The sequence below is a fragment of the Archocentrus centrarchus genome, chromosome 19, assembly GCF_007364275.1.
Source record: "Archocentrus centrarchus isolate MPI-CPG fArcCen1 chromosome 19, fArcCen1, whole genome shotgun sequence".
Taxonomy (NCBI): Eukaryota; Metazoa; Chordata; class Actinopteri; order Cichliformes; family Cichlidae; genus Archocentrus; species Archocentrus centrarchus.
Window position 1 is genome coordinate 7,624,192 of NC_044364.1, and position 13,210 is coordinate 7,637,401.

A 13,210-nucleotide genomic window follows, 5' to 3' on the forward strand; every position below is an offset into this window, starting at 1 on the left:
GCACTGCCAGAGTCCCACAGAATGACCTCCAGTGGGCTATTTATGCATGTTTCTGACCAAACTGTCAGAATCATGAGCATGGCATGAGGTCATGAGATCCTTTAGTGGGACCTGAGCTGACAGCCCAGCACTCTGTTAGATGAATTCCTCAGACCTATTGTAAGACCACATCAGTGATTTTGCATTATACTCTAATGATCAAGGGTTCCCCTAATTTTCCTGAGCAGTGTTATTTTCTAATGACTCTATAATGGCCACTTGTGTTTTATTACGCAATGACTCCACAGAATGAGAGCAGCATGCTAGCAGAGCAGCTCCAGTACTGAAAGCAGGTCACCAACTTTTTGGCACAGCATACAATTACTACTGTATTGTAGATCTGAGACACCAAAGCAGCGCTTAAAGAAGTCTGGGAAGTCTATATGCTCAGAAATAAAGCAAATACTTCATGATAACTACATTTAAATAAGTGAGGCTGCTACAACAGATTTGTCCATTTGACATATAGGTTAGTATGTTATTTTTTGACATTTAATAGTCCATTTTTAAACCCAGAGCAAGTGGAGGCATGCATGAAAATGCCAGCAACATTAAATTGGTGTTGAATGTATCTGTTTAATGCTATTTTCTGGTGAACTAATTCACTGCATCACAGCTGTTTGCGCAACATACTGTTCAGCTTTCTGACGTAGAGCTTCTTTTCATCATATTATTTTATTAACTTCCAGATACTCAATCTCAGATAAAGAAGCAATTTCCTTAAAAAGACAATTCCTCTGGTGGAGTTGTGCAATCGTGCTGTTAAAATAGTCCATTCTAAAACAGTATTCACCAGAAAAGTAAAGTTATATTACATAGCATACATCTCCAGTGAGTTACACAGGAATGTACAATATACTGTTCATAACATTTGCTTGCATTGGCAAAGATGTGCTCCCTGCCGTGCCAAACCAAGTGAAGCATTTTATTCTCATGAGTTTAAGCGCTCATTTGTGGGGGAAATAACATCCTAGTTCTTTTTTTAACACTTGCATAATGGCTCTTTAAAACCCAGGGCTTCATCAGCAGCCTCTGTCCCAAACCATGCAATTAAATTACACCTTCTGTACACATGAAATATTACATGAATTTACAGTTTTTATGTAATTAGTGAGAGCTAGGTATGAGAACGTATTAGCTGCATTTAAATGTAATTAATATGGCCTGGTGAAAACACCTGATAGCTTCTGATTAAAAACCTCTCGTCACATTCCCCTTTTTTTTTTTTTTTTAAATGTGATTCCTCTTCAAATTCTCCACAGATCTCTATCTTGGCATGCTGCTTTAATTGCTGCTCTACATAAGAATGAATTTCCATTCCGTGTTTGCAGGAGTTATATTTAGAGTGCAGCTATGAAAGGCCAGTAGTTTACCATATCTGCCTGGCATATGGTATTAGGATAATTACGCTGGTATTTCTTCAGTACATGGGTTTGTGAAATTAAATGAATGCTCGGGCCCAGCGGGCTTCATTGCTCCAACTAACATGTCTGGTCTGTGAGTGACTGTGCGCGTGCGAGAGTTTGCCACCCCCTCCTCAACACACACTCACACACATATCTTGCCATCTGTTGACATGTGCAGCTGTTCAAAAATAGCCCCTCTACCAGAAGCTTCCCTAAGTAGCCAACAGATCAGCAGAGCAGGGTCCCGTCGTATGTCTGTGCAGGTTGTGACTCTACAATGACCACTTGTACTCTAAAACCACTGCGAGACTGTTTGCTTTGATAATTTATTTTGTGAATTTTACCCATCTTTTCATCTGGGCTACATCTTTTTGATAGTTAGTTTCCTGATTCAGAGTGGCTGCTTGAAGTGCTGCAAACAAAGCTGGAAATGGAGCCTGTTTCTGACCAGTTCATGCAGTTCCACCCCATCCATGGTACCAATGTTCAACTGGACCACTCAGGAACCCAGGCCACTAGAGTAGAGAGCTTTGCCAATGGAGTTTGTTTTAGCAGATACCCCCTGAAGCCTGGAGAGATTTTTCTCATAGAGATCGAGGAAAAGGAGCTGGGCTGGTGTGGCCACCTCCGCGTCGGCCTGACCGCCAGGGACCCCAGGAGCTTAGAGGCTGTACCTGAATACTCCATTCCAAACTTGACAGATTTAGGGGACAGCTGGATATTTGCCATCACGCGCAACCATAACAAGATCATAGAGGATGCTGGGGTCATAGAGCCCAGACAGGGAGAACTGGCTGGGGGGCGGAGGCTTGGGCGAGGGGAGGAAGATGTGGCTGGAGATCAGGGAGATGAAGGCGCAGTTAATAACATGAAACCAAAGGCTTTCTTCACAGACACCCACTTGTACATTGAGAATGTTCGAATCCCCAGAGATAAGCTGGTTGGTCGGAGCCGGCCGGGACGCTACAGTCACATTTTGGATGACTTATATAAAACCAACGCCCTGCCTCCCACAGCCAGACGCAGCAGGATAGGAGTACTGTATGCGCCTAAAGGGGAAGGCCTGGCTGATATGCATATAGTTATCAATGGAGAGGACATGGGAGCTTCTGCGAAGGGAATCTCCACTGTCAGGCCTATCTATGCTGTGGTGGACGTATTTGCTGCTACCAAGTGTGTTCGGATTGTCCAGGTGGAGTACGGATGTGAGTGTCAGAATGATTTTGAGACAATAGGGTGCAGAGCAGAGGCATATTGCTGACTGCCACTGAAAGAGACACAAAACAGCTACAGTAGGAATGATGCATCATGTATAGTCTCCTTTATTAACATTCTACCAGCTCAATTGGTGTGTTACAGATACGAAAAGTTGCTTTGTATCTCTTTGTGGTCATCCGTGTATCTTCGTAGTCATTTTGAGTATCTCTGTAGTTATTTAGTGTCTCTTTGTGGATGTTTGGTGCTTCTTTACAGACTGTTGTCAGGTTACAGTTATTTTTGACTCTCTTTGTGGTTGTTTTATGTCTGTTTAATGTCATTTTTTCTTCTTTGAAGTCTTTGGTCAGTTTATTGTCATTTTCAGCCTCTTTTAGTCATTTTGCATCTCTTTGTGTTCATGTTGTACCTCTTTGTGATTGTTTTCTGCTTCTAAAAGATCATTTTGCACCTTTTTGACTATGGCAATTTGACTTATTATCCAACAAATATGAACTGTTTTTAAATACATTTGCTCAAGCTCAGTCTCAGGCTCTGGTAGTTCTTTGATGCTTTTTTTTTTTTTTTTAATCAATCTCTTTCTTTTTTTGATTGCCTTTAATCTGCTAATCCACATTTTCCTCTTCTCTTTTCTGTTGCTCCAGTCTCGTCCTTGCAGACACTGTGCAGGAAGGCCATCCAGAAACACATTGTCCACCGGATGGCTATTGACTGGCTCGAGCTGCCAGAGGCACTCAAACACTATTGCAAGTATGAATGAAGGACACAGGACACCTGACACATGAAAATCATTTCAGAGCTCTCTCCCATCAAAAATGTGATATTTATTTTCATGGCAGACCTCAGTATTTCATTTATAAAATAAAATGTTACACGACAACATCAAATTAAAATAAATTCAGTATTTGTTGTGTCTGTTTGATTGATTAGTTTAATATTCCATCCCAGAGAGCCCTGTGTCCTTAGTGTGTCAATGATGAATAAGCTGAATTTCAACAGAGTAGTCACAGTCAGAATTAAAAATAGTTTGGCGACTAAAACAAATTTGAGTTTTGAGATTGCGATCATTAGTGTGGACCCCCCCCCCCCACCCCCCCCCCCCCCCCCCCCCCCCCCCCCCCCCCCCCCCCCCCCCCCCCCCCCCCCCAAAAAAAAGAAATAAATTGCACAATACATTTTTAAGCAATAAATTACACAAAAATGTAGCAAATATGATATAGAATAAACTCATCTGCAAATCAATATCTAATTACTTTTTCTTTTTGTTAATTTGTCAGAAGGTTCAATAAACACTTCAGTTACAGGATTATTTTATTTTTTGATAATGAATTAAACATACAGTACTGTTCAAAAAATATTGAGCCACCCTAATTTCTCTATATTTTGCTATTATTTATATTCTGCCAGACTTTCTTATTATTTTTGTGGTTTTGAGCAATAGTTCTCCAAGCTTTCATTTGAGTCTCCATCTCACCCTGTCACTAGCATCCTCATCTATCACACCAACCCACCTGCATGAATCTTCTAAATGTAATAAACAATGAATATAGTGTAAATGAGTTAAAGAAGAGTCTGGTGGTGCCAGTGTATATCTGTTTCCAGCACGTTGTGTTGGTAATGTTTTATTCAGCCTTTCACATACAGGAATTAGACATAAACAGATCCGTTTCAGTTCAGTCAGTGTTTTGGGGGGGATCAGCGGTCCCCCAGACTTGGAGTAACACTGGAGAGTGCAGCGCATCCACCTGTGCTTCCTGCTGGCAGACACTGATATCTAGCGGCGGCGGTGATAACAGCAGTGGGCGGAGCTCCCGTCAAATCTCCGGCCAGTATCACTTCACACGAGAGGAGCGGCGACGGGAGGCGTTCCGTAATCGCTGCTGGGAAGAAGAAAGACCGAGCAAGATTAGGAGTGAGAATCTGCCTTCAGCTGATCCGCTCAAACGACACGCCATGTCTTTCTGTCAGTTTTTGGCGGGTGAGATCTACAAGGATCATTTTAAACCAGGTGAGCAGCAGGCGGTCAAGTTATTCAGTAAACAGTGATGTGATGTAACCTTCATCGGGCTGGAATACGAAGGATGAAATGAACTTTTGATGCTTATTATAGGGTTGTACTTTGATTGGTTGATTTTTGAAGCATCGTTTGGCTATAATATTAAGCAAATACTGTGCACTATCACAGCGACAGGACACAGGAAATACTGTGGCAAAATCTGGGGATGATAAAGGGCAATTTAGTTGCATTTCATTAGAATTGCAATAAAAAAAAAATAAGATCAATTCTACTCTAATCTCCTGCAAGTTTAGATTATTTTAAATGTCTTTCCCAGGTTGGAAATAATTCAAAGTACCAAGCTTTAACTGTCCCCCTGCAGGATTATATGTGTGCTCCAAGTGTAACCATCCGCTGTTCTCCAGTCGGTCCAAATTCGCTCACTCGTCTCCCTGGCCGGCTTTCACAGAGACCATCAGAGAGGACAGTGTAACCAAGATGATGGAGACCCTCACTGCCTACAAGGTCTGAGTCCAAACTTGCAAAGTATATATTGCAAAAATCATATATATTTATTGTCACTCATGGGTTACAACAGGAGATTTGTGCATTTTTGGTGTTTTGTGTACACAGGTTCTATGTGGCAAGTGCGGCAACGGGCTAGGCCATGAGTTTGTAAATGATGGCCCAGAGGAGGGGCTCTCACGTTTTTGAATATTCAGCCACTCGCTCAAGTTTGTCCCCAGCAAAGGTAGAGAACTTATTTACTGCTGTCTTATTACAAGTTAATCTTTTTTTTTTTTTTTTTTTTTTTTAAATACAGGCAGAAAAGGTCATTTTTACCAGTATCATAAAACAGCCTCTCCACAATTCTCTGGGTTACTTTGTGCGATCAGCAGACCTCACTGTGCCCAGTTTTAATTGGTAAAGATTTCTCTGAAAAGCAGAAGTAATAAGCAATTTCCATGGCAAGGTCAGTTGATTCTCTCACATAGAGACAAAGGCAAAATTGTTGTTACCCTTCCATTAAAGAAATAAAAACCCACAATGGTCACTGAATAACTTGAAACTGACAAAAGTAGTAATAAATGAAAAATTAACTCGTGAAAATCAGACACTGCTTTTGAATTGCGGTCCAACAGAATTATTTTTAAAAACAAACTATGAAAATGGCCTGGACAAAAATGATGCTACCCTTAACTTAATATTTTGTTGCACAAACCTTTTGAGGTAATCACTGCATCAAGTGATTTCTGTAACTCTCAGCGAGACCTCTGCCCTGTGCACAGGTGTTTTGGTCCCCTCATCATGAGCAAACTGCTCCAGCTGTCTCAGGTTTGATGGACGCCTTCTCCAGACTGCATGTTTCAACTCCTTCCACAGATGTTCAATAGGATTTAGATCAGGACTCATAGAAGTCCACTTCAGAATAGTCAAATGTTTTGTTCTCAGCCATCCCTGGGTGTTTTTAGCTGTGGTTTGGGTCATTATCCTGTTGGGGGACCCGTGACCTGCGACTGAGACAAAGCTCTTTGACACTGGGCAGCACATTTTACTCCAGAATGCCTTGATGTTCTGGAGATTTCATTGTGCCTGTACAGATTCAAGACACCCTGTTCCAGATGCAGCAAAGCAGCTCAGAACATAACCTGCGTCTGTGAACATAGAGCTGATGTGACTTGCCTCACCTGTCCAAAGGACATTCTTCAGAAGCTTTTTGTCTCATCAGTGTGCATTCTGGCAAATTCCAGTTTTGCTTTTTTATGATTTGCTTTCAACAGGGGTGTCCTCTTCGGTCATCTTCCATTACGTCCACTTTGGCTCAAACAGTGATGGTTGCTGCGATCTGACACTGATGTATTTTGACCATGGAGTTCACCTCTGATCTCTTGGAAGTTGTTCTGGGCTCTTTGGTTATCAATCATATTATCCATCTCTACAACTTGTCATCAGTTTTCCTCTTGCAGCCACATCCAGGGAGGTTGGCTACTGTCCCGTTGACCATAAACTTCTGAATAATATGTGCAGCTGTAGCCACAGGAACATCAGGCTGCTTGGAGGGTCTTATAGCCTTTACCTTTAACATGGTTTCAATAATTGTCTTTCTCATCTCCTGAGACAGCTCTCTCCATAGCTTTCTGTGATCCATGCTCAGTGTGGTACACACCATCATACCAAACAGCACAGTGACTGCTTTTCACCCTTTAAATAGTCAAACTGACTGATTACAGGTTAAAGACTCCTTCTATGCTAATTACAGGACACACATTAGTTTAACATGTCCCTGTGGTCAATTTATTTTCAGTCTTTTCTAGGGGTACCATCATTTTTATCCAGGCCGTTTTCAGTCTTTTTTTTTTAATCTATTATTACTTTTGTCAGTTTCAAATTATTTAAGTGGCCATTGTGGGTTTTACTTGTCACTATAGCTATTAGAAGGATACAGTGGATTTAAAGTACAATTATTTACTCTGAAATGAATTGAGGTATGTTCATACGACATGATGCGGTTCTCTTTTCTACTAACAACTCATTCTGCTGCTGCTCTACAAATGAGTCTTTTTGTGATTTGTGGTGTTTTCTCTTTCTGTAAGAGTGAATCAGCATTTCCAGATTTAACCTCACGTGCAATAGACTGACAGCAAGCGTGTTTCTCTTCTGTCTCTGACCAAGGTAAGGACAAGCACTAGAGAGCAAATGAACTGTTTTCAACTCCAGCTGGCTGTACTGCTGCTCGGTTCGAGTGTGGGTGAACAGGTCGGGTCAGTGGGTGATGTGGACAGGAGAAAGGCCTGAGAGGGACATCCTGTTCACTGATGAATCTTTGACCAGCCTGTGGCACAGGAGCTCAGACCATAGCTCCGCAAATATTCCTTTACGTAATGTAACATTTCTTGAACACCTCATATTTACTGTGTATTAGCTACTGTGTCCTTTACTCTACAATTCTGAAACATGCTGATATGAGTAGACACACTTAAAGCGAGTTTCAACTTCCAAAGGGTACTGTCTCTTAAAGATATTGACTATGCACTTAAGTCCAGATAGTCCGTCTGCTTTTTTGTTGCTTTAAGTCATGAATAGCAAAGGAACTATGATTAAGCAATATTTTTCTTCCAATTTGTTACATGTAACTACTTAGTTTGTGTTCTCTGTACCATGTGCTTTCCCTTATAGCCATTTGATTATCAGTTTGCACTCTCTAAAAGGCTCATTTAGGACAAATATACATCAGTCTGATTTATCTTCAGCTGTTAGTGTTTTGATGTTTCATATGAAGGAAAAACCAAACAATAAGATTATTTTGATAGAGTCTGCTTTGTCTATAAGGATGATATTTGCAGTGAGGAAACTTACTTATTTAAATTTGCTTCAAAGTACTGAACTGTTATTCCTTAGATTGAGCTCTAGATGGCGATATGTCCCATCATATCACAGTCAAACGAGGATTCCCTACTTTTGGCCATTATATGATGTAAACAGTATACTGTGTGTGTGTGTGTGTGTGTGTGAGAGAGTTCCCTGGCATTAAATTCCTTCAACAGGGGCTCAGTCGCTCTCTGAGGCCCAGCTGCAGGCCATATTCTCTGGGTTCCTGCGTTGGCAAAGACCCTGAGGTTTAGAGGAGTAGCCTGGCCGCCTGGTGAGAGATGAGGGCTATCATTACAAAGGAAGTAAACATACACAACTTTTGCACACAAAGTGCGATAAACATGTCATCCACCACCCTCTTCTCTTCCATATCACAGGCATGTAACTACTCCAAAGTGAATTTTTTTTTTTTCCCCACCTAATGGCTGTTACATGCATTGACAGCTCACTCACTTTTTTTCCCCTCTGTACTAAACACGGACCAGCACATGCCAAAACACACACGGAACACACACACGTACTCCATTTTATTGGTCTCACCACAGACAAGTTTAAAATCTATTTTCCTTCCAAACATCACTTCTTGCAGCGTGCAATTACGAGAGGTCGTCATAACATTGGGAGATGTCGATGAACTCTCACCATCAACAGTTTGAATATTCTGCTGCAAACATTCCATCCAACTTCCTTCTATGCGCTGCCAAAGGTATTCAAATGCATTCAGCCCTCAGAGTGGCAGAGAAGCTGGACCTTGCACTGAGGTTGTTATGGCTGAGTAAATTTCCTCTTGTGTTGTCTTGGCAGGCAAACACTCAGCTTATTCTTTCAACATAGCTTAGTTTATTTGGTGGATTTTTTTTTTTTTTTTTTTTTTTTTTGCCCAAGCTGCCACACTGTTACAGCATTTTTAGTAGAGGTGGTCCCGCTTAGTAGTCAACCCACCCACTCTGGCGCGGTTGTTATGCTCTGCCTTGTCATACTGTACAGCATTCTCGGATAAGGTGAAAGGAAATATGTTGAGGGCCTGTGATTGTGACATCAGATAGCTGAGGTGAAGTCTATAATTGCAGAGAAAGGAGCCCCCATGGATTATCTGTGCTGTTCTAATTCCATGAGTCTGGGACATTTGGTGCATTCCTGTCATGATTGACTTTTTATGGACTCTTTGTACCTCAGCAAGTAATTTATATTATACTGAATTTTGCTCATATTTCCCACAATAGCTTTCCTAGAACTCTCAGAGACTCATTCCTTCCAAGTTGGTCTCAGTTTGGTCCTTTTTCTTTCTTTTTTAAAGGAAAAAAAAATTCTCCCCAGCATTACAGATGGATACTTCATTATTAAACACACTATAGGTGATATCGGCCACTGTGACGTCCCCTTGTGGTTAGTGAAGTCTTGTCATGAACCCTCATTTTCGCTGCCGTTGTCTTGCGTGTTTGCAAGGCCTGCATCTTTGAGGGAAACCAAGAGACAGGACGCTTAGTGGCTAACACCTTGTGCTCGAGGAGTCGTCGCTGGCTGGCCAATAAAAAGAATACGATTTAAGGCAACCTTTTTCGTATTCAGACCTGGAAACTACATTCATCTTTTGGTACTATCCATGATGGTAACGTGGAATAACAGTGATGGCGCGCTAATGTTTCCCAGGGTCAGCGGCTGGTCCTCAAATTTTTAAGCTGCGTCCACGCTGGAAGCAGTCATTGTGCTCATTGCACTCATTTATGGGACATTCCAGGCTCCTAGAGTTACCTAGGATTACTTAACTAGATACTCCAGGAGTATCCAGGACGTGTTTGTTGGCTAAGCATGTGGGTTTCACAGTCACAGATCTGCCCCTCACTTGGTTCAAAACACCAAGATGGCGCACCACCAAAAACACTCATTCAAGACTTCAAAACAGGACTTCACAAACCAATTGGGTGACGTTACAGTAGCTACATCCATCTCTTATATTGTCCATGATAACTTTATTAAAGTTAATAGTGGGACACTACAACTTCTTACTCTCAGTGGTTGCCACTGTAAGCTAGATAGTCAAGCTAGATAGAAGCCTGCTCAGTTTTAATGCCAACTTTGATGTTTACATGAAATTACCATAATGTTGGTATGGCCAATGATAATCACCAAAATTGCGCTCTTTAACCTGATATTTTAATCTCAATTGTATGCAGATTGTACCCTTTATAACTCTGGCTATCAATCTAAATTTACCCACAGGCTGATCATTTAACCTCATTATATTTTAAATAAATCTCTCTTTGCATAATACACTTGTTTCAGTTTAGTATTGCGTGATCAGAGGCTTGAAAGTCTCAGATGTTTAACAAATTTGTCATGGTCAGATGCTGCAATTGTCCATTTCCAATAAATGCAAAAACTCGCCACATTTGATTTGAAACCAAACTCCAGCCATCAAAATACCGCACAGCTAGGGCAGCATACAAAGTGTACCATTTTAATTTTAGATGTAAAACATGCTCAAATTTGCCAATTGGTAGTGCAAATATAAACAAATTATTTGCAGAAAATTTGACTGTTTATTTTCTTTCTTTTCTACATTTTTTTTTATTCATAAGTTAGTGGTATCTTTTGCATGACTAACGTGTCTGTTTTTTGTGTTGTTTTTTTTAATCAAAGATGTATTATATCATCTAATTTTGCCCTCAGGAAACAGAAGTTGCTTCACGAAGGACTGTGCTTACCTGTTTACAAGGCTTTTTCCATAAAAGTTGGCACCAGTAAATGGTGGTAACCCATAAGTTAAGTTATTTCTCAGGAACCAAATCCAAAGGAGGTTGTTGACACTAACAAAGTGGCATCCCTCTAGCCACAAATATGATAACTACCTTACTGTCTGAACAGCTGTGCATTTCATAAATGTTCCACTTGGCATGTGTGCACAGCTACTTGATAGATAATTCAGCAATAACTGATCTTCTCATAGCTATAATTAACCTTTGCATGACTCACAGGCACCAAGCAACATTTTGGTTTCCCCACTGATGAAATGAAAGAGGCTGAAAAGAAAGAAAGGGGTTTCTCTATGCGGTTTGTGGATGCAGGAGATCTGCAGGTTAATGGTGAATCTCTCCGAAGGGCATACGGCACGCTGTTGTGTTGCACAAGCGCTGCATTAATCAGTACCCTGAACTGTTTTAAGATCGAGCTAATGATTGATTCAGTGAGAAAAGCATTTCTGGATTGGCACGAAGAAGCTCAATTATATGTTACCTGTGCAATGTTAAAGGAAAGGGTATTCAGAGACCTACACCTTTTCTTCCCCCGGCCGTTCAGATTAATATTTCATTCAGCGTAATTGAAAGGGTAAATGAATCCAAATTGGTGTATTTTATAAAAGAAAATGTTTTGGTCTACAAAACAAACACTTCTCAGACATTCAAAACAGTACTTTGGAGAAACTTAATGGAAAAACCCTTTGTTTCCCAAAGCAGTAAGTCCCCGGAGTATTTTGGAATAGACGACGTTTCACATTCATTGGTTCTCTTTTCTCTGGGTTTCTAGCCTGCGGGCTCCAGATCAGATAAGATGATTATTCAAAATTGTCCCATCAGTCATCGCTGCCCCTGAGCCAAAAAACAGGTGGATGACATCATGGTTATTAGGGCATATTAGAGCCACTTGCCTGAGCCAAAACGCACACAAACACAAAGACACACATGCACACCCACATAATACTTCTGCTATGGGAATGTAAAGCTCTATTGTCTCCATTTAGATAAAGAGTTAGATTTAACCGTTAAATATTCAGAAGAAGTGCCTCTTCTATAGGGGCGGCTGTAACACAATGAACAATTAACCGTACCTGCATCATGGTATGTTTGTGGTATCTTCCCTATCAGGAAGCCATTTTAATATACAGAAAGTGGCCAGTAATGGCTCATCTGAGTCCTTTTTGGTGCAGTTTATTGTCATGTTTTATCAAAGACATGTCTTATAATAATGTCAACTGTGTCTCATGATATATCTAGGACTCTGTGCAGTCCTGTGAAAAACTAAGCACACCCCATGATTCTGAAGCTTGTAGAACCACCTTTAGCAGCAGTAACTTGAAAATATAGTTTTCTTTGGGATTTTATTAGTCTCTCACATTGTTATGGAGGAATTTTGGCGCATTTTTCTTCACAGTTTTGGTTCTGTTCATTGAAGTTTACGGGTATTAGTTTATCCACAGCTCTCTTAAGGTCCCACCTCAGCATTTCAATCAGGTTGAGGTCTGTATGTTGACTGGATCATTGCAACAAATTGATTTTTTTTTTTTCATCCATTCTCCTGTCAATTTGCTGCTGTGCTTGGGATTATTATCCTGCTGCATGATCCAGTTTTGTTTAGTTTAGTTTAGTTTAGTTTAGTTTAGTTTAGTTTAGTTTAGTTTAGTTAGTTTAGTTTATTTAGTTAGTTTGTTTTGTTTGTTTGTTTGTTTTGTTTTGTTTTGTTTTGTTTTGCAGTTTCTCTGAGCATTGCACAGCCTGACACTGAGATGCATTTGCTGTGACGTTCACCTCCTGGGAAGACTGGCAGCTGTCTTGAATGTTTTCCATGTGTGAATAATCTTTCTCACTGTAGAATTATGTACTGCAAATTGTTTGGAAATGTCCTTATAACCCTTCATAGATTGATAGACAGTTGCTTCTCTAAGATCACTGCTGATCATTTCCTCCTTGGCATTGTGTCAGCAGGAAGCAGGGAGTTCTTTTCCACCTGATTGCATTTCTTGTTGCCTCTTGTTTGTATTGTTACTACCATTTTTTCCCCTTTTGCACTAAATAAAGTTTTCAGAAAAAGTCTTAAAGGGTTACTCCAGCAATCAAGAGACTGGCATTATTATTGCCAGTTGTTTCACAATGACAGGGTTTTCAAATTCAAAGCAGTGGAGACTGAGATTCCTGCAGCCTTTTTTTTTTTTTTTTTTTAGTATGTTCAAGCTCCAAAAACACTAGATCCTATGGTTCCCGTAGTGCAACTCACTATCATCTTAGACATGACATTTGCCTGCAGGTACATGTAAGTACCCACGTTCTTCAAGCCCCACACTAAAGTTTGGAGCATCATTAAAAACTTTTGAAGTGTCGAGCCAAATCTGTTACAGTATAACTTTGATGATCCTGATGATCATTTTACTTTACACAGAGTGTTTTTGCAGTCTGAATAGTAGTCATAA

At 40.5% G+C, this 13,210-nt stretch overlaps 2 protein-coding genes across 3 annotated transcripts; both read left to right on the plus strand.

Moving 5' to 3' along the window:
• Positions 1-1,405: 1,405 nt before the first annotated feature.
• Positions 1,406-3,532, plus strand: neurl2 (neuralized E3 ubiquitin protein ligase 2). The gene is made up of 2 exons (XM_030755673.1): positions 1,406-2,650; positions 3,305-3,532. The coding sequence occupies exons 1-2, from the start codon at positions 1,876-1,878 to the stop codon at positions 3,418-3,420; spliced, it is 891 nt and encodes a 296-aa protein (XP_030611533.1). The 5' UTR covers positions 1,406-1,875; the 3' UTR covers positions 3,421-3,532.
• A 980-nt stretch (positions 3,533-4,512) lies between these two features.
• On the plus strand, positions 4,513-7,969 carry LOC115798583 (methionine-R-sulfoxide reductase B1-A). Of its 2 annotated transcripts, none has more exons than XM_075074454.1 (4): positions 4,513-4,668; positions 5,039-5,181; positions 5,290-5,407; positions 7,330-7,969. In XM_075074454.1, exons 1-4 carry the CDS (start codon positions 4,614-4,616, stop codon positions 7,344-7,346), a joined length of 333 nt encoding a protein of 110 aa, XP_074930555.1. In that variant the 5' UTR covers positions 4,513-4,613; the 3' UTR covers positions 7,347-7,969. The 2 variants fall into 2 exon arrangements, with proteins under 2 accessions (XP_074930555.1, XP_074930554.1); XM_075074453.1 differs by having other exon boundaries at positions 7,335-7,969.
• Positions 7,970-13,210: the final 5,241 nt, after the last annotated feature.